Here is an 18,876-nt window from a genome sequence, read left to right on the forward strand (position 1 = left end):
AAAAAAACCCTCTCACATCTGTGCTTTTTCCTACCTTCCTACCTGGCCCAGCTCTGGTACCTCCCTGTGTATGAGGATCTCTGTGTTCAGCACCACAACATTGCAGCAAGTCCTCAAATAGCCTGCTCTCTGGCTGCAACCCGCTGGATAAAAACAAAACAAAAACATGGCAGTCCGAGCTATCAGGAACCTCCGTCACCGATGGGCCAACCTTGCATGCATTCAGCTAGGAAACAGCTGGCCCTGCTAGAGGGACTGAGGAGGAGAGAGAGCAGGAAATGTTCCCTTGGAGATCGGCAGGCTGTGCATGCATTCACACAAAGACAAAAGAGGTGGCGTCCGCTGGCCATTGCACGGCCACATGACAAGGCCTGACGGGCCGTACTCGGCCGTGGGCCTTGTGTTTGCCCCCTGTGGATTACAGAGATGTAGACACATCTGTGAACGAGAAAACCTGTTGTTCAGTCTAAAAATCTAGTGTTCAGCAGCTGAGAACTCCAATAACCCATGTACAGGCAAAAGAAGAAACAATCTTGTGTTAATGACATAAACAAAAACTAAATAAACATCAATTACCAGTTCATCTTGTCCCAGTGACTGAAGGATGAGTTTTTTCACTTCTAAGAAGAGAGGCTGTCCCAGTTCTTCAAAGGGTTTGTAATTGGGTGAATTATATCCTTGTTGAGACAATTGCCTCTGTCTGCGGTAGTAGCTGTCCCTAAATATTTCATCTCGGCAGGGTACCCAGCAGTTGTAATGGGTGGCACTTCTGGCTTGGATTTTCAGTCCCTTCTGGCTGGGAATTGGAAGAGGTTGAATGACCATATAACTTCTGGGGTCGCTATGTCCTGCATTTCCTGGCATCTCTGTCCTCATGAAACCTTTAAACAACATACAAAATACATTTCTGAACATTATTTGCATGCATTTGAAGCTGAATATGTCCTTTATGGACTCCACATCCAGTAGCTGATTCTCCATGGGTATATACTTAGCAGCTGCACCCCTGAGATCTTTACTGTGTGGGACCATGCAAGCCATGCTACACATGTGCAACAGGTGCAGGACTGTTTTGAAGAAAAGGCAGCACAGTGGTAGATAACTTTAATCTATTACAGAGAAAGGAGGGTCATAAAAGACAACTCCAGATTGATTGGGTAATGGCTGGAGGGTCTCCTCATTACAATAGATCTTGTCTTCAGGTTTGTGACACAAAGACATACACTGCATCATCCCCAGGGGACCCTGCAACAGGACTTTGCTGCAACATTCATCTGAAGTTATCTCTATAAATAAGTGTATCTATACAGTATCTCACAAAAGTGAGTGCACCCCTCACATCTTTGTAATAATTTATTATATCTTTTCATGTGACAACAACGACGAAATGACACTTTGCTACAATGTAAAGTAGCAAGTTTACAGCTTGTATAACAGTGTAAATTTGCTGTCCGCTCAAAATAACTCAACACACAGCCATTAATGTATAAACCACTGGCAACAAAAGTGAATACACCCCTGAGTGAAAATGTCCAAATTGGGCCCAATAAGCCATTTTCCCTCCCCAGGGTTATTTATCTCGTTAGTGTAACAAGGTCTCAGGTGTGAATGGGGAGCAGGCGTGTTAAATTTGGTATTATCACTCTCACTCTCTCATACTGGTCACTGGAAGTTCAATATGGCATCTCATGGCAAAGAACTCTCTGAAGATCTGAAAAAAAGAATTGTTACTCTACATAAAGATGGCCTAGGCTATAAGAAGATTGCCAAGACCCAGAAACTGAGCTGCAGCACAGTGGCCAAAACCATACAGTGGTTTAACAGGACAGGTTCCACTCAGAACAGGCCTTGCCATAGTTAACCAATGAAGTTGAGTGCACATGCTCAGCGTCATACCCTGATGTTGTCTTTGGGAAATAGATGTATGAGTGCTGCCAGCATTTCTGCAGAGGTTGAAGGGGTGGGGGGTCAGCCTGTCAGTGCTCAGACCATACGCCACATACTCCATCAAATTGGTCTGCATCGCTGTCGTCCCAGAAGGAAGCCTCTTCTAAAGATGATGCACAAGAAAGCCTGGAGTTTTCTTAAGACAAGCAGACTAAGGACATGGATTACTGGAACCATGTCCTGTGGTCTAATGAGACCAAGATAAATCTATTTGGTTCAGATGGTGTCAAGTGTGTGTGGCGGCAACCAGATGAGGAGTACAAAGACAAGTGTGTCTTGCCTACAGTCAAGCATGGTGGTGGGAGTGTCATGGTCTTTGGCTCCATGAGTGCTGCCTGCACTGGGGAGCTACAGTTCATTGAGGGAACCATGACTGCCTACATGTACTGAAGGAAAAAAGGGTGTCTCCTATATGGTGGACTATTAAGGCGCACTAGTTTTACAAAAGATTTTTGTTGAGAGTTGTGAAAGTTTCAAGAAAACATTTATTTAGAAAAATATATAGAAAAGTATATATATATAAAATTAAAAACATGGAATGTTCTGACACATCTGCAGTTTTACACCAAAGCATGATAGTATTTGGTAGTATAGTTCAAATGCAGTAATTTGAGAAAAAAAACTTACAGGTGTTGTGACAGTATGGTTGACATTCCAAAATTTGCATCTTTAAAAACATGCGAGAATATATATGCCTCTCAATTTTCCATTCAAGAGACCCCCGATGGCGTAGCTGTGTGCAGACCTGGGAAGAGGCTAGCCGCTGACCCAGTTACCCCCCTCCTCTGTCAAGGGAGGGATACCTGAACAGGGGGACGGGGAGGCCCGAAGACACACTGGGTTCGGGAAAAAGGGGAAACCCTGTAAAGTATAGACAAAAAGTCCATAAAAATGTATGGATCTAATGTGTATATAATAAGTATAAAATAATTGTTTAAAAAAATTTTGTACCTGTTGATGATAGAGTAGTTTCTACGAAGAGCAGATGAAAAGCATGTAGTCACGGCTCTAAAATACATACATATCAAATAGTAAGTATGGGAGTTATAAAGTGATGCCTATACAAAAGAAAACTGCTAATATTTATACCAGCATAAAGTATTAGCAAGCCTCCAACATTGGGAAACCCAAAGTTGTAGGAAGACAAGTAGGAGGTTTTGTCTGTATCTAATATAATTAATGGGGAAGTATTTAATTAATCTAAACTGATATAGTTCAAAACATAATTATATATAGAATACCTATGTAGTAATCCTAGGCAGTGCTTGTTAGTATGGACATAAGGATCTTATTAGGAAAATATGAGCTGGTGAAAGGTCAGAGAGCGTAAACTATCATTTACCTTAGACATGGGTTTGTTGTGACAGCTCGCCTCGACATCCGACCATCGAATGGAGGGGATGCGAGGATGAGAGGCCACAGCGGGGTATAAATAATCCTCCCTCCCCAATCAGCTGTTAGCAACACAGCTGATCATGAGGGGGTGGGAGGGATACAGGGTTTGGAGACCCGGCCCCCCGAGCGGTGTGCGCGCCCACTGGCAGCGCATGTCCATTAGGTGAAGCAAGATGGAGGCCCGGCGCCATGACTGTGCGCCGTAAGCCTCCATAGTCCCGCCACAGGTTTCCAAGGAAACAGGGTGGCTTTGCGTGCCGGTGTCTTGTCAAATACAGTCCCCTATCATATAGTGTCCTCCCTGTACTGCGCAGGCGCAGTACGGAGGACAAATGAGACGCCGAAAGTCTCCGAAGTTTAACAGCTGATCATCAGCTGTACACGGCGCCTGCGCTTTTATTCTCATCCTATGTCCAGGTTCATTCCCTACTATCCAAGTGGACATAGAGTGAGAATATATAGTTGCCGAGCGCAGCGAGGGTGTGCCAGAAGCGTGGCGAGCGAAGCGAGCCCGCGAGGGGCCCTCTTACACAGCCATCGCTAAGAAGTGCCGAAGCGCCATGTACAGCTGATGGTCAGCTGATCAACTTCGGACACTTTCGGCATCTCCTTCTGCTCCGTAGTGCGCAAGCGCTGCGCCTGCGCAGTACGGAGCGGACACTATCCAATAGGAGGACAGTATATGTCAGAACACCGGTCATTAGACCACGCCCACACCAACGCAGGAATAAGGATGGTAGGGGAAGGAAAAAAAGCCAGAGTCCTCCCAGTGGAGGATCCGCATCTAGGATGGTATGCTAATAGGCACCATGGGGGGTCCCCAAAGGGAAAGCAGAGAGGTTCACTCTGACCTTTCACCAGCTCATGTTTTCCTACTAAGATCCTTATGTCCATACTAACAAGCACTGCCTAGGATTACTACATAGGTATCTTATATATAATTTTGTTTTGAACTATATCAGTTTAGATTAATTAAATACTTGCCCATTACTTATATTGGATACAGACAAAACCTCCTACTTGTCTTCCTACAACCTTGGGTTTCCCAATGTTGGTGGCTTGCTAATACTTTATGCTGGTATAAATATAAGCAGTTTTCTTTTGTATAGGCATCACTTTATAACTCCTATACTTACTATTTGATATGTAGGTATTTTAGAGCCGTGACTGCATGCTTTTCATCTGCTCTTTATAGAAACTACTCTATCATCAACAGGTACAAAATATTTTTAAACAATTATTTTATACACATTAGATCCATACATGTTTATGGACTTTTTGTCTATACTTTACAGGGTTTCCCCTTTTTCCCGACCCCAGTGTGTCTTCGGGCCTCCCCTGCCCCCCGTTCAGGTATCCCTCCCTTGACGGAGGAGGGGGTAATTGGGTCAGTGGCTAGCCTCTTCCCAGGTCTGCACACAGCTCTTGAATGGAAAATTGAGAGGCATATATACTCTCCCATGTTTTTAAAGATGCACTTTTTGGAATGTCAACCATACTGTCACAAATCAGAGGAGGGAGGAGGAATTTGGGTTACTAGAGCACTGGGCTGACTTTTCATTGGGGTGCAACCTATATGCTAAATACGGTTTGCACTTGAATGGAAGGGGGTATGCTGTGCTGGGGGAGAGGTTTATGGGAATGCTGGAAGAGTATTTAAACAAGGATTAAGGGGGGAGGGTGAACTAGAATTACATCGGGCAGACAGGTGAGTTAGGGGTCAGACATTAATGGAGGGTGGAATGGAGATAGATGGGGGGAGGGTTATGGCAGGTGACAAGAAATTTCCCATGTTGCAAACAGCCATTGGAAACTATCGTGCCATTTGTACTACTAAAAATGATATGAAAAACACCAGAGCAAAATGTAATAATGCATTAAAGTGTTTGTACACCAATGCCAGAAGTCTGCCAAGCAAAATAGGTGAGTTGGAAGCTTTGGTGCATGAGGAAAGCTATGATGTAATCTGTATTGCTGAAAATAAGCTTCAATCCTCACATGACTGGGCTATTAATATTCCTGGCTATGCACTCTTTCGGAGAGACAGGGTAAAAAGGAAAGGTGGCGGGGTCTGTCTCTATGTAAGAAGTGATCTCAAAGCAAGTGTGAAAGAGGACCTGGTTGATGGAGAGTGTGATGAGTCTGAAACATTATGGGTGTAACTGCATATAGATGGGCATAGTTCAAAGTTAATTATTGGAGTTTGTTATAGACCACCCAATGTTAGTGAGGAGATGGAGACTCAGCTCCTTGCTGGGACAGTGATAATAATGGGGGATTTTAACTACCCAGAAATTGACTGGAGTAATGGCACTGCTAGGACAGTTAAAGGGCAAAAATTTATAAACCTATTACAGGACAATTTTATGGTCCAGTTTATTAAGGCCCCAACTAGGAATGAAGCTATGTTGGACCTGGTAATCTCAAACCATACAGAGTTTATTACTAATGTCCAGATAAAGGAACACCTGGGTAGCAGTGATCATAACATGATTTCATTTGATGTTAGCTATAAACAAGAAATACATACGGGAAAGATAAAAACACTTAACTTCAAGAGAGCAAATTTTCAATGGATGAGGGCTGCTCTTCAGGATTTAGGCTGGGGGGGAATATTTGCATTGATACACACAGAACAGAAATGGGAATTCTTCAAAAAGACTGTTTGGGACCTCACTGCAAAGTATATTCCCATGGGCAATAAGTTTAAAAGGCTAAAGTTAAAAAAGCTATCAACAATAAGAAAAGAGCTTTTAAAAAATATAAAAATGAAGGAACACTAGTGTCGTTTAAATGTTACAAAGAATTTAACAGAATATGTAAAAGGGAAATCAAGGATGCAAAAATTCAAAACTAATGACAGATTGCAAAAGATAGTAGGACAAACCCCAAAAAATTCTTCAAATATATTAATAGTAAAAAGGTCAGGTCTGAGCATGTAGGCCCTTTACAAAATAATTTAGAGTGGGTGACTGGGGACAAAGAGAAGGCAAATGTATTAAATACTTTCTTCAGCTCTGTGTATACAAAAGAGCATGGGGAAGCTCATGTCCATAATGGGGGTGGTAGTGACACAGCCCCGAATGATCCACAATGGCTCAAAAGTGATATGGTCCAGAAATATTTAGACAGAATAAAGGTGGATAAAGCACCTGGACCTGATGGCATCCACCCACGGATCCTAAAAGAATTAAGCTCTGTCATTTCAAAGCCATTGTATCTAATTTTTAGGGACTCATTAATGACGGGAATGGTACCACTGGATTGGCGCAGGGTGAACGTGGTACCTATATTTAAAAAGGGATCAAAGTCTTTACCAAGTAACTATAGACCTGTTAGTTTAACTTCTATAGTTGGGAAGATACTGGAACATTTAATAAAAGACCACATAGATGAGTTCTGGCTGGAAAAAAAAATTTTAAGCAACGAACAGCATGGATTCATGAAAGACAGAAGTTGTCAGACAAACCTGATTTCTTTTTATGAAGAGGTAAGTAAAACCTTGGACAGAGGGGTGGCTGTGGACATGGTATACTTGGATTTTGCAAAAGCGTTCGACATAGTTCCCCACACGCGGCTCATGTGTAAGGTAAAGTCTACAGGCTTGGAAATATCAGTTTGTAAATGGATAGAAAACTGGCTAAAAGACAGAATTCTGAGAGTAGTGGTTAATGATTCTTACTCTGAATGGTCTAAGGTTATCAGTGGTGTACCCCAAGGTTCAGTGCTGGGACCCTTACTTTTTAATATCTTTACAAATGATATTGGATCTGGGATCAAAAGTAACATTTCTGTCTTTGCAGATGACACCAAGCTATGCAGTGGAATAACGTCCTTACAGGATGTCTCCAATTTACAAGCTGACCTCAATGCACTAATTGGGCGACTATGTGGCAGATGAGGTTTAATGTTGAGAAATGTAAAGTTATGCACTTGGGGGCTAAGAATATGCATGCATCATACATACTAGGGGGAGTACAACTGGGGGGATCCGTGGTGGAGAAGGATCTGGGGGTTTTGGTAGATCATAAGCTCAATAATAGCATGCAATGCCAAGCTGCGGTTTCCAAAGCGAGCAAAGTCCTTTCTTGTATTAAGAGAGGTATGGACTTCAGAGAGAGATATAATTTTGCTCCTGTTCAAATCATTAGTAAGACCTCATCTGGAATATGCAGTTCAGTTTTGGGCACCAGTTCTCAAAAAGGATATCGGGGAACTGGAGAAAGTGCAGAGAAGGGCAACCAAACTGATAAGAGGCATGGAGGAGCTCAGCTATGAGGAAAGATTAGAGGAACTGAATTTATTCACTCTTGAGAAGAGGAGAATAAGGGGGGATATGATAAACATGTTCAAATATATAAGGGGTCCATATAGTGAACTTGGTGTTGAGTTATTCTCTTTACGGTCATCCCAGAGGACACGGGGGCACTCTTTGCGTCTAGAGGAAAAGAGATTTGATCTCCAAAGGTTTCTTCACAGTAAGAGCTGTGAAAATGTGGACTAGACTCCCTCCAGAGGTGGTTCTGGCCAGCTCAGTAGATTGCTTTAAGGAAGGCCTGGATACTTTCCTAAATGTACATAATACAACTTGTTACTAACATTTATAGGTAAAGTTGATCCAGGGAAAATCCGATTGCCTCTTTGGGGATCAGGAAGGAATTTTTTCCCCTGCTGTAGCAAATTGGAGAATGCTCTGCTGGGGTTTTTTGCCTTCCTCTGGATCAACTGAGGGTATAAAATTGGGTATATTGGATTGTACGATGTTTTTTATTTGATTTAGTTATTGTTTTTAAGGTTGAACTGGATGGACTTGTGACTTTTTTCAGCCTGACTAACTATGTAACTATGTAACACCTGTAAGTTTTTTTTTCTCAAAAAAAGTTTTTTTTTCTCAAATTACTGCATTTGAACTATACCCTATACTACCAAATACTATCATGCTTCTAGAAATATGTTTTTTTCTTGCTTATACCCCTGAAGCGCGTCGGGTGCAAGAAACCGTAAACTGTATTGTATATTTCTGTATCGATGGTGTAAAACTGCAGATGTGTCAGAACATTCCATGTTTTTAATTTTATATATATACTTTTCTATATATTTTTCTAAATAAATGTTTTCTTGAAACTTTCACAACTCAACAAAAATCTTTTGTAAAATTAGTGTGCCTTAAAAGTCCACCATATAGGGGACCCCCTTTTTTTCTTCAGTACATGTTGGCAGTACATGTTGGTTCCCTCAATGAACTGTAGCTCCCCAGTGCAGGCAGCACTCATGGAGCCCCAGACCATGACACTTCCACCACCATGCTTGACTGTAGGCAAGACACACTTGTCTTTGTACTCCTCACCTGGTTGCCGCCACATACGCTTGACACCATCTGAACCAAATAGATTTATCTTGGTCTCATCAGACCACAGGACATGGTTCCAGTAATCCATGTCCTTAGTCTGCTTGTCTTCAGCAAACTGCGGGCTTTCTTGTGCATCATCTTCAGAAGAGGCTTCCTTCTGGGATGACAGCCATGCAGACCAATTTGATGGAGTATGTGGCGTATGGTCTAGGCACTGACAGGCTGACCCCCCACCCCTTCAACCTCTGCAGCAATGCTGGCAGCACTCATACATCTACAAAAATCTTTTGTAAAACTAGTGTGCCTTAAGTCCACCATATAGGGGACCCCCTTTTTTCCTTCTTTTTAGAATACTGGATGTAGCACCACCCATTGCTCAATATGACTGGCCTAACAATAATTCTTCCGCCAACATGTACTGTGACATACTGAAGTAGAGCATGATCCACTCCCTTCAGAGACTGGGCCGCAGGGCAGTATTCCAACATGATAACGACCCCAAACACACCTCCAAGACGACCACTGCCTTGCTAAAGAACCTGAGGGTAAAGGTGATGGACTGGCCAAGCCTGTCTCCAGACCTAAACGCTATTGAGCATCTGTGGGGCATCTTCAAAAGGAAGGTGGAGGAGCTCAAGGTCTATAACTTCCACCGGCTCTGTGATGTCGTCATGGAGGAGTGGAAGAGGACTCCAGTGGCAACCTGTGAAGCTCTGGTAAACTCCATGCCCAAGAGGGTTAAAGGCAGTGCTGAAAAATAATGGTGGCCACACAAAGAATTGACACTTTGGTCCCAATTTGGACATTTTCACTAAGGGATGTACTCACTTTTGTTGCCAGCGGTTTAGACATTAATGGCTGTGTGTTGAGTTATTTTGAGGGGGCAGCAAATGTACACTGTTATACAAGCTGTACACTCACTACTTTACATTGTAGCAAAGTGTCATTTCTTCAGTGTTGTTGTCACATGAAAAGATATAATAAAATATTTACAAAAATGTGAGGGGTGCACTCACTTTTGTGAGATACTAATATATATATATATATATATATATATATATATATATATATATATATATACACACTGTATGTTCAGGTATATGTGCACAATTCCACCAGGATGCCTATCAGGCCCTTTGCTGATAATATCTGTTTGTACGTTGAATGTATGTATTGTAATTAATCACCTCTAATATAAAGGATGTATTGTACTGTTGTGCATCTATATACTTATGGTTAACTACTTGAAGACCAGGCTTTTTCTGGCACTTTTTGTTTACAAGTGTAGTACCCTCTAGTGTGCTAGAAGGATAGTGTATGTTTTTTTTTGTGAAAGTAGGTATATTTCCAGGCTTGGCTAGCAGCCAAGCCTGGGTATGTTTTGATCTGGGTTGGGAGTGACTCAGAGTGGAGCTGGGTGACTCACAGCCAGCATCACCAAGACCTCACACTTCTTTCCAAAATGTTGTAGTGTTTTCTGGAAGGGAAGGAGGAGAGGGTAGGTGGTGCTGTCTGGGGTGTTCTAAGGAGCCCTGACCAATCCCCAATCTGGATTGGCAGGGGGCAGGTCTCCTTAAATACATAGGGTCAGCCCAGCTTGGGAGGAGTTGTTCTGGAGGAAACTGGAGATGGAGTGCTAGGCTGTCATCATCTTTGAGGGAGCTCCCCAGTCTGGGGGGGGGGGTGACCTTTGACCTGGGGCTTGAGTGCAGACAGGACCCTTCTCCAGACACATGGAGGTGTCCTGGACAGATTGGACAGGAGCAAGAGGACAGTGGGAGAGCACTGCCAGGCAAAGCCTCCAGGAGATGAAAAACAGGTCACAGCCAAGAGGGCTGGTGAGTGTCATACAGTTGAGAGATCTGGGAGGCACACCTGAGAGGACTGGGAGCGTGCAGTCTGAGATGGGTGCAGAGCCAGAGTACTGGACTGGGGTGTCATAGGCAGTGGAGAGAGGCATCTGCAGCTATGAGGCCTGGCAGGGCCCGAAGATGTGGTACTAGGCTCAGTAGCCACATGGACAGATAGCACTGGGACTATCTACAATTTTGCTAGACTAAAGGGGCCCCGCGGTCCCTGCCTGCAAAGGGCATTCACCTTAGGCCTGGCTGAGTCAGTGTCAGGCCTATAAATCAGTGCTAGCTGGTCTGGGATATGCAAGCAAGTGATGTGCTGGAGGTGTTGAGGAGAGATAGTCTGCAGGCAAGTGATGTGCTGGAGTTGGAGTTGGAGATTGGAGTTGCATATACTGGAGGTGTATATAATCGGTCCCATATATATTGTTCTGCAAATCAGATTGGGCATCTCATTTCATCTCAAGTTTATTCCCCTCAGTAAAAATAAAGTTCAAGGACTGGTTTTCTGCCTGAGGGTAAATGAAAAGTGTGTGCCTGGCTGGGCAGGGTGACAGACGGACTACAACACTCAGCAGCCCTCAAGAGGGTACAGCTACACAAGTTTAAATCAGTATTTTTTGCTAGAAAATTACTTATAACCCCCAAACATTATACATTTTTTTTTAGCTGAGAACCTAGGGAATAAAATGGTGGGTTTTGCAATTTTTTATGCCACATGGTATTTGCCCCGCGGTTTTTCAAACACAGTTTTTGAGAAAAAATTGCACTTTCTTAAAATTTCAATGCAAAGAAACACAATACACAACCCAATTTGTTTGTAAAATATAAAAGATGATGTCACGCTGAGTAAATAGATACCAAACATGTCCCACTTTAAAATTGTGCACGCCCACACAATGGCGACAAACAAGGTAAATTTTACTATCCAAAGGCGATGCTTTAAAAGCCTTTAGACATACAGAGGAGGTCTAGTGCAAGGCATCAATCCGGTACAACCAGTTGAAGTCAAATGACATACAGGTACGTGATTTGGTGGCAAGTGGTTAATGTTATATGCTGGTTGCAGTAGTTCTTCTGCTTCCAGTTACTTTGTATAGGTTCATTTCCCAGGAAGAGAATGTCCTCTGTTCATAGAAGGCCTATCCTAGGTGGAGCCACTGTCAATTTTATTATTAATCCTATTCTTCCACTTAGCGAAGGTTCTGGTTCTCCTATTTACCTATAGGTTTAGCGCCAAATCGTGTTTGAGGAAGGCCATTTCTCATATCTCCCCCACTCCCTCCCAAAAAAGACGGGTTACAGCTGTTTTATTGTTTGCTGCATGTAACTGTAAATGTGAAGAAACATACTAAAATAAAAAATGTGAAATAAAATAGATCAATATGCTGAGGACTATTGGGAATACAATACATACAGGTAATAAGATATCATATTTTTATCAATAATGGCCCTTTATAGCTAAAACGCACTGGGTAGGGATGAGTGAACTTGTCTTTGTTTTCCCTGCAATGTCAGTAAAAATCAGAAGTCTTGAAAAATGTCTGAGAAAAAACAAGGGAAGGGAAGGGGAGGGAAGGGGAGGGGAGGGGAGGCAAAATAAAGGTGATTTTGGATTACTATTATGGATGCAATGGGCTTGTGTCGATGTTGTCTGTTTGAAACACTCCCTAGGTCAGTGATGGCGAACCTATGACACGCGTGCCACAGCTGGCACGTAGAGCCATCTCTGCGGGCACGCGAGAAGGTCCAGGTTCAGGGCGGGGAGAAAACACGGCAGCAAGCAGCAGCGAGGTGCAGGAAATTATCTGCATGAGTGAGTGGGCGGCTCCGCAACCTCCATGTGGAAGGCTACAGACCTGAGAGCACGGAAGGGATAGAAGCAAGCAGCGGCGAGGTGCAAGAAACTGTCTGCACAAGTGAGTGGGCGGCCCTGAATCCTCCGCATGGTAGGCTACAGGCCTGACAGCGCGGGAGGGAGAGAAGAATTTCACCACTTAATTTTATGGCCGAAGAGGGGCATCCCTGGTGCCTTCTGGAGCCTGGACTCCTCAAACCTCCAACAGTGAGGCCCGGAGAACAGACTGACTGTGGGCCCGGAAGACGAGGACAGGCGGAGAGGCGCAGGCTGTGAGGGAGCCGCTGGATGGAACAGAGCAGAGGGCTCTCCCGGATCAAGGATGGAGACAGGTACTGGGCACAATTATACACTGATTACCTGCATGCAAAGACTGGGGCAGGGAGGCAGAGTAGGGATTGCAGATAGGGACAGAGCTAGAGGTCTCCCTTTCTCTCAGCTCCCCTCTTTTTCAGTCCCCCCCCCTGTGTCCCCCCCTTTCTGCTCCCCCTCGCTGTCCCCTCTCTCTGTGTGTCCCCCCTCTCTCTCACTGTCCCCCTCTCTCTGTGTCCCCTCTCTCTGTGTGAACCCCTCTCTCTGTGTGTCCCCCTCTCTCTGTGTCCCCCCTCTGTGTGTGTGTGTGTGTCCCTCTGTGTGTGTGTCCCCCCTCTGTGTGTGTGTGTCCCTCTGTGTGTGTGTCCCCCCTCTGTGTGTGTCCCCCCTCTCTCTCTCTGTCCCCCCTCTCTCTCCCCCCACTGTGTGTGTCCCCCCTCTCTGTGTGTGTGTCCCCCCTCTCTCTCTCTCTCTGTGTCCCCCCTCTCTCTGTGTGTGTCCCACCTCTCTGTGTGCATGTCCCCCCTCTCTCTGTGCGTGCCCCCCCTCTCTCTGTGTGTGTCCCCCCTCTCTGTGTGTCCCCGCTCTCTCTCTGTGTCCCCCCTCTGTGTGTGTCCCCCCTCTCTCTCTGTGTGTCCCCCCTCTCTCTCTCTCTCTGTCCCCCCTCACTGTGTGTGTCCCCCCCTCTCTGTCCGTGTGTGTCCCCCCTCTCTGTGTCTCCCCCCTCTGTGTGTGTCCCCCCTCTTACTGTGTGTCCCCCCTTTCTGTGTGTCCCCCCTCGCTGTGTGTCCCCCCTCTCTCTCTGTGTGCCCCCCCTCTGTGTGTGTCCGCCCTCTCTCTCTCTGTGTCCCCACTCTCTCTCTCTGTGTCCCCCCTCTGTGAGTGCCCCCCTCTCTGTGTGTGTGTCCCCCCTCTCTGTGTGTGTCCCCCCTCTCTCTCTCTCTCTCTCTGTCCCCCCTCTGTGTGTGTCCCCCCCTCTGTGTGTGTGTGTGTGTGTCCCCTCTGTGTGTGTCCCCCCTCTCTCTGTGTGTGTCCCCCCTCTCTCTGTGTGTGTCCCCCCTCTCTCTCTGTGTGTCCCCCCTCTGTGTGTGTGTGTCCCCTCTCTCTCTCTGTGTCCCCTTCTCTCTCTGTGTCCCCCTCTCTCTCTCTGTGTCCCCCCTCTCTCTCTCTGTGTCCCCCCTCTGTGAGTGCCCCCCCCCCCCTCTCTGTGTGTGTGTCCCCACTCTCTCTCTCAGTGTCCCCCCGCTCTGTGTGTGTGTCCCCTCTCTCTCTCTCTGTGTCCCCCCCTCTGTGTGTGTGTGTCCCCTCTCTGTGTCTCCCCCCTCTGTGTGTGTCCCCCCTCTCTCTGTGTGTGTCCCCCCTCTCTCTGTGTGTGTCCCCTCTCTCTGTGTGTCCCCCCTCTCTCTGTCCCCTCTCTCTTTGTGTCCCCCCTCTCTCTCTCACTGTGTCCCCTCCCTCTCAGCATCTCTCACACCCCTCTCTCTCTCTCTGTCCCCCCTCTGTGTGTGTCCCCCCTGTGTGTGTGTGTGTCCCCTCTCTGTGTCTCCCCCCTCTGTGTGTGTCCCCCCTCTCTGTGTGTGTGTCCCCCCTCTCTCTCTCTGTGTCCCCCCTCTCTGTGTGTGTGTCCCCCCTCTTTCTGTGTGTCCCCCTCTGTGTGTGTCCCCTCTCTCTGTGTGTCCCCCCTCTCTCTGTCCCCTCTCTCTCTCTCTGTCCCCCCTCTCTCTCTCACTGTGTCCCCTCCCTCTCTCTGTCCCCCCTCCCTCTCAGCATCTCTCAAACCCCTCTCTCTCTCTCTCTCTCTCTCTCTCTCTCTCTCTGTGTCCCCCCCTCTCTCTCTGTGTCCCCCCTCTCTCTCTCTCTGTGTCCCCCCTCTCTCTCTGTCCCCTCCCTCTCTCTCACACACACACAACCTCTCTCTTTTACACACCCCCATCTCTCTCACACACCCCGTCTCTTTCACTTAGCACCCCTGTCTTGTGAATTGCCGTGTTGGCACTTTGCAACACAAAACCAACTTATTTATTTCAGTTATGGCACTCGGGCTCAAAAAGGTTTGCTATCACTGCCCTAGGTCATTCAGAATTCAGTGACAGGTGCGTTTTACCAGCAATTGATCAAGTGGGCTTTGTATTAGACTTGTATAGAAATGCAAAACGTGTCTGATGCAAAAAAAAAAAGGGCTATCGACACAGGCCCTGAAACACCTTCCAAAAGGGTTACATAAGCTCTTTTCAACTATTCTGGACCTGTTTCTTTTTATGGCAAAAAAATAAGCCCTATGTTGGGCTTGTTGACTTTTTTTTTTTTTTGGTAAGTGACAGTGAAACAGACAGTAAAAAAAGTAAAAAAAAATGTGACGTGACATCACACTAATAATAATCAAATGCACAAAAAAGAAATAAAAGTAATGCAAAGAATAAAAATGAAAAAATACACCCTCTTAACAACTTGTAGATTTTTTAATAAGCTACTCAAGAAAAAAATGAGAGTAGCCCCTTTGGTTAAATTTCAGTATTTGGATGCTAATTTTTTTTTTTTTTTTTTGCGGACATTGATTTGCTCATCCCCAAAAGTTCGACAGTTTCAGTGGGCGGACTTGATGGACTACTTCAGTCTTTTTCTGCCGTCACTTTTCTATGTTTCCAGAAATTAAAAGAACTAACCTTAGAAACCTGGCATTGTCTTTGGAAATCTGGTGCAAATAAGAAATGTGTTTAAAAGTGTTTATTTGTTTTTAAATGTGTTAAAACAAAAAAAGAAACAATACAAAAAAAAAATGTGTGTATATATATATATATATATATATATATATATATATATATATATATATATATATATATATATATATATACACACATATTCACATTTTGATTGCATTATAATAATGTTAAACATGTTAATATATACTGTGTTAAAAAATTTTTTTAAAGAAAAGTACATCAATACGTATGAAGTATATCATAAAAATTAGTATGAAATAGTAAAATGCAAACCTGATGTGACAGAGGTAGAATCTGCTTGGAAATCCTAGGACTTCCCTCCACATGAATGAAGTAATAGTTATCAGAGCCTGAAGCAGACACAGACAAGGTTACCACTGGCTACCAGAATGTTTGGGTCGCTAGACTTAGGAAGGTGGGTGGGGGGGGGGTGGGGTACAATATAGTTAATAATTAAAACAAATCAGTTTCCTTAACTTACAGGTGTGTCTACTATTTTACAATAGAGTGAAAACATGTAACTAAACAAATACAGGTACTTAAAGTTATGACCTGAAATCATGTTTTCCCCTCCCATGAGTGTAAAGTGGTTTGTCTCTAAGCCTTTTATTACAGTTTGGTCAGTTCTTTGTCCTGTGAGTGGAGTAGGAGGAGATGCAAGCAGTAAACTAAGGACATGATCAGTGCCTATTGAGAAGTGCAATGTTTGTTAGAGAGATCTCACATATAGTGTGTGTAGGAGGTAATGGCGCTGAGTGTAACCGGAGACAGCAGCATTGCCTTTGTTGTATGCCTGCGTTACTAATGACAAGGAAGCCAGGGAACAACACAAACCAAAGCTGTTCTTACAAGTATATTTTAATCTTGTACAGCCCAGGGCATTTGAAAATGAACTACCAATTAAATTAGTAATTGTTTGCCTGGTAGGTTTGTACTAAATTCTCTATCAAATATATTTCTTGAATCTAGTTAGGCCTGTTTAGTGGATATAAACTGGGAGTAAAGGTAAATTATATGGCTCCCAGTCATACCTTTTTTTTGAATAGACAGTCCCTCTTTTAAGTCTATCAAAGTGGAATTAAGCCTAAAAAACATAGGATTTTTATGACAGCGGAGACCCAATTAGTTTCTTTTGTCATAAATAGGAATGGACCTGATGTTTGACACGAACATTGGGTGTTCGTTTGCTCACAAACAAACCGAACATATGGGGCATTCGTGGCAAATTAGAGCGCCACGAGATCGCAGTGGACTGATGGCTGCTTATTGGCCAAAGCATGCACCTGACTTGCATGCTTTGGCCAATCACAGCGCGCTCTGCTGTGAGAGCCATGATTGACCAAAGGCAGGGTGCCTTTAGCCAATCATGGTTTAGGGGGCTAAGTCCACACACTATAGAAGGCTGCTTACATGGCAGCTGTATAAAGTGTTATGATTGAGAGAACGTTAGCTAGAGTCAGGTTAGGTAATGGCGTGTAGGGAGTTTAGTATATATATATATATATATATATATATATACAGTGCAGTCAGTGTACAGTAAAGAATAGAGTGTATTGAAGTGGTTAAGGGGAACCCTATGACAGAATTAGGGAAAAAAAGGGCATGGGTCCCCCCTCCCACTCCTTTGGGTCTGGTATAGCTTTTAAGAGGAACTCCGCGCGATGGGAGGCGTCCCGCCGACTGCTGTCTCTTGGCTGTGACAGCTGTTATATAGGCAGGGGCTGGGCCACCTGGTGACATAACCGAGTGACCCTGTCCCTTCTGACATCATGTGACATCAGAGGGGGCGGGGTCATCCAATTTATGTCAGCGGGTGGCCCCGCCCTTGCCTATATAACAGTTGTCACATCGAAAAGACAGCAGTCGGCGGGAGCCCTCCCATGGAGGCGGAGTATTTTCGCTTTTTTTCCTATTTTTCAGGTCCATCGGGTGGTGTGATTGACAATGGATGTATATCACAGGACACTTTTTTTTTTCCTTTATAATAAAGGAATTGTCAAAAACTGTCTTTTGAGGTTTTTACTTTTTGACACCTTTTTTTGGTGAATGGGTAGGGGTACAATGTACCCGATGCCCATTCACATGGGGGGGTTGGATCTGGGTGCCCCCTTAAGGGTTAAGGGCATGTTGAGGGCATGTGGCCTGGTATGGTTCAGGAGTGGGGGCGCTCACTCGCCCCCCTCCCATCCTGTCCTCCAGGCTGCATGCTCGGACACGGGTCTGGTATGGATTTTGGTGGGGGGACCCCCACGTCAATTTTTTTTTTAAATGTTGGCGTGGAGTTCCCCTTAAAATCCACACCTTACCTGAAGGGCCTGGTATGGACTAGGGGGGTGAACCCCCGCTGATTTTTTTCCTTGATTTTTATCTATATTGCAGAGAGTCGGCAATACATTACAGCCACAAGCAATTTTAAATGACATTTTTTCCTTTAGAAATGTCATTTTGCTGTGGCACTGTAGTACACATCACACAGATGCACCCCTTTACAGGCAGACTAAGGGGACCCCCAGGCATGATAGTTAAATGAATATTTCATTTTTATTGTTTCACTTTAAGCATTATTAAAGTCACTGCTCCTGAAAAAACTGTCATTTAAAAAAATTTTTTTGCAATGATACATGTCCCCTGGGGCAGTACCCAGGTCCCCATACACTTTTTATGGCAATAACTTGCATATAAGCCTTTAACCACTTCAGCCCCGGAAGATTTTACCCCCTTCCTGACCAGAACACTTTTTACAATTTGGCACTGCGTCGCATTAACTGTTGCGCGGTTGTTTGACGCTGTACCCAAACAAAATTTGCATCCTTTTTTTCTCATAAATAGAAAATTAGCTTCTACCTGATCTCATCTCCTGCCTATCCCATTATCTTAGGGTATCCCTTGCTTAAACTTCACAACCTGCATATAGACTGGGCTACAGAGGAGATTAGGTCCTGGTCCCAGACCTGCATCCAGAATTGCATTAAAACGGCTGACCAGCTGCCCATTTATAACTCGACCACTGCATCAGTTATGCCAGTCCAGCCCATGCCCATTGAGCTTCCTGCTTTTTCTTATTCAGGACTTTCTGTAACCTGGCATCACTCTATTTTTACTACACCCATTTTAACTGGTCTAAGAGGTTCAATCCATCTTTTGGATAAACTACCTCATTCAGTCAGGTGGGGCTTTCAACCTTTTTTTTCAGGGCTCTCTGCTTTCTGCTCGTGTTTCAGCTATGCGGCTTGACTCCTGTGACACGTCCCCTGCTAACCAACCTGACCTCACAGATCCACGGACCTCTGTCCAGTCTGATGGTCCTGTGCTGGATGTCCAGCTTGTTTTGAGGGTCCAGGGGCCCCTCCTCAGAGGAGGGGTAATGTCAGGATCACTTAAGTGCTCCTGCTCCTCATTCCAGCATTTGGGTTTTGGCTATTGCATTCTCCCTGTCTGTGT

At 44.7% G+C, this 18,876-nt stretch overlaps 1 protein-coding gene across 1 annotated transcript in view; it reads right to left on the reverse strand.

The window, feature by feature from the left end:
- The window catches only part of CCDC60 (coiled-coil domain containing 60), a 339,745-nt gene extending 323,905 nt beyond the window's left edge, over positions 1-15,840 (reverse strand). The window contains exons 1-2 of the mRNA XM_073625478.1: positions 15,709-15,840; positions 577-881 (exon numbers count right to left, since the gene is read on the reverse strand). Coding sequence (XP_073481579.1) covers positions 577-876 — 300 coding nt within the window. The 5' untranslated portion in view covers positions 877-881; positions 15,709-15,840. The remainder of the gene's footprint in view (positions 1-576; positions 882-15,708) is intronic.
- Between the last annotated feature and the right edge of the window lie 3,036 nt (positions 15,841-18,876).

This window comes from Aquarana catesbeiana, linkage group LG01 (genome assembly GCF_042186555.1).
Source record: "Aquarana catesbeiana isolate 2022-GZ linkage group LG01, ASM4218655v1, whole genome shotgun sequence".
Lineage (NCBI taxonomy): Eukaryota > Metazoa > Chordata > Amphibia > Anura > Ranidae > Aquarana > Aquarana catesbeiana.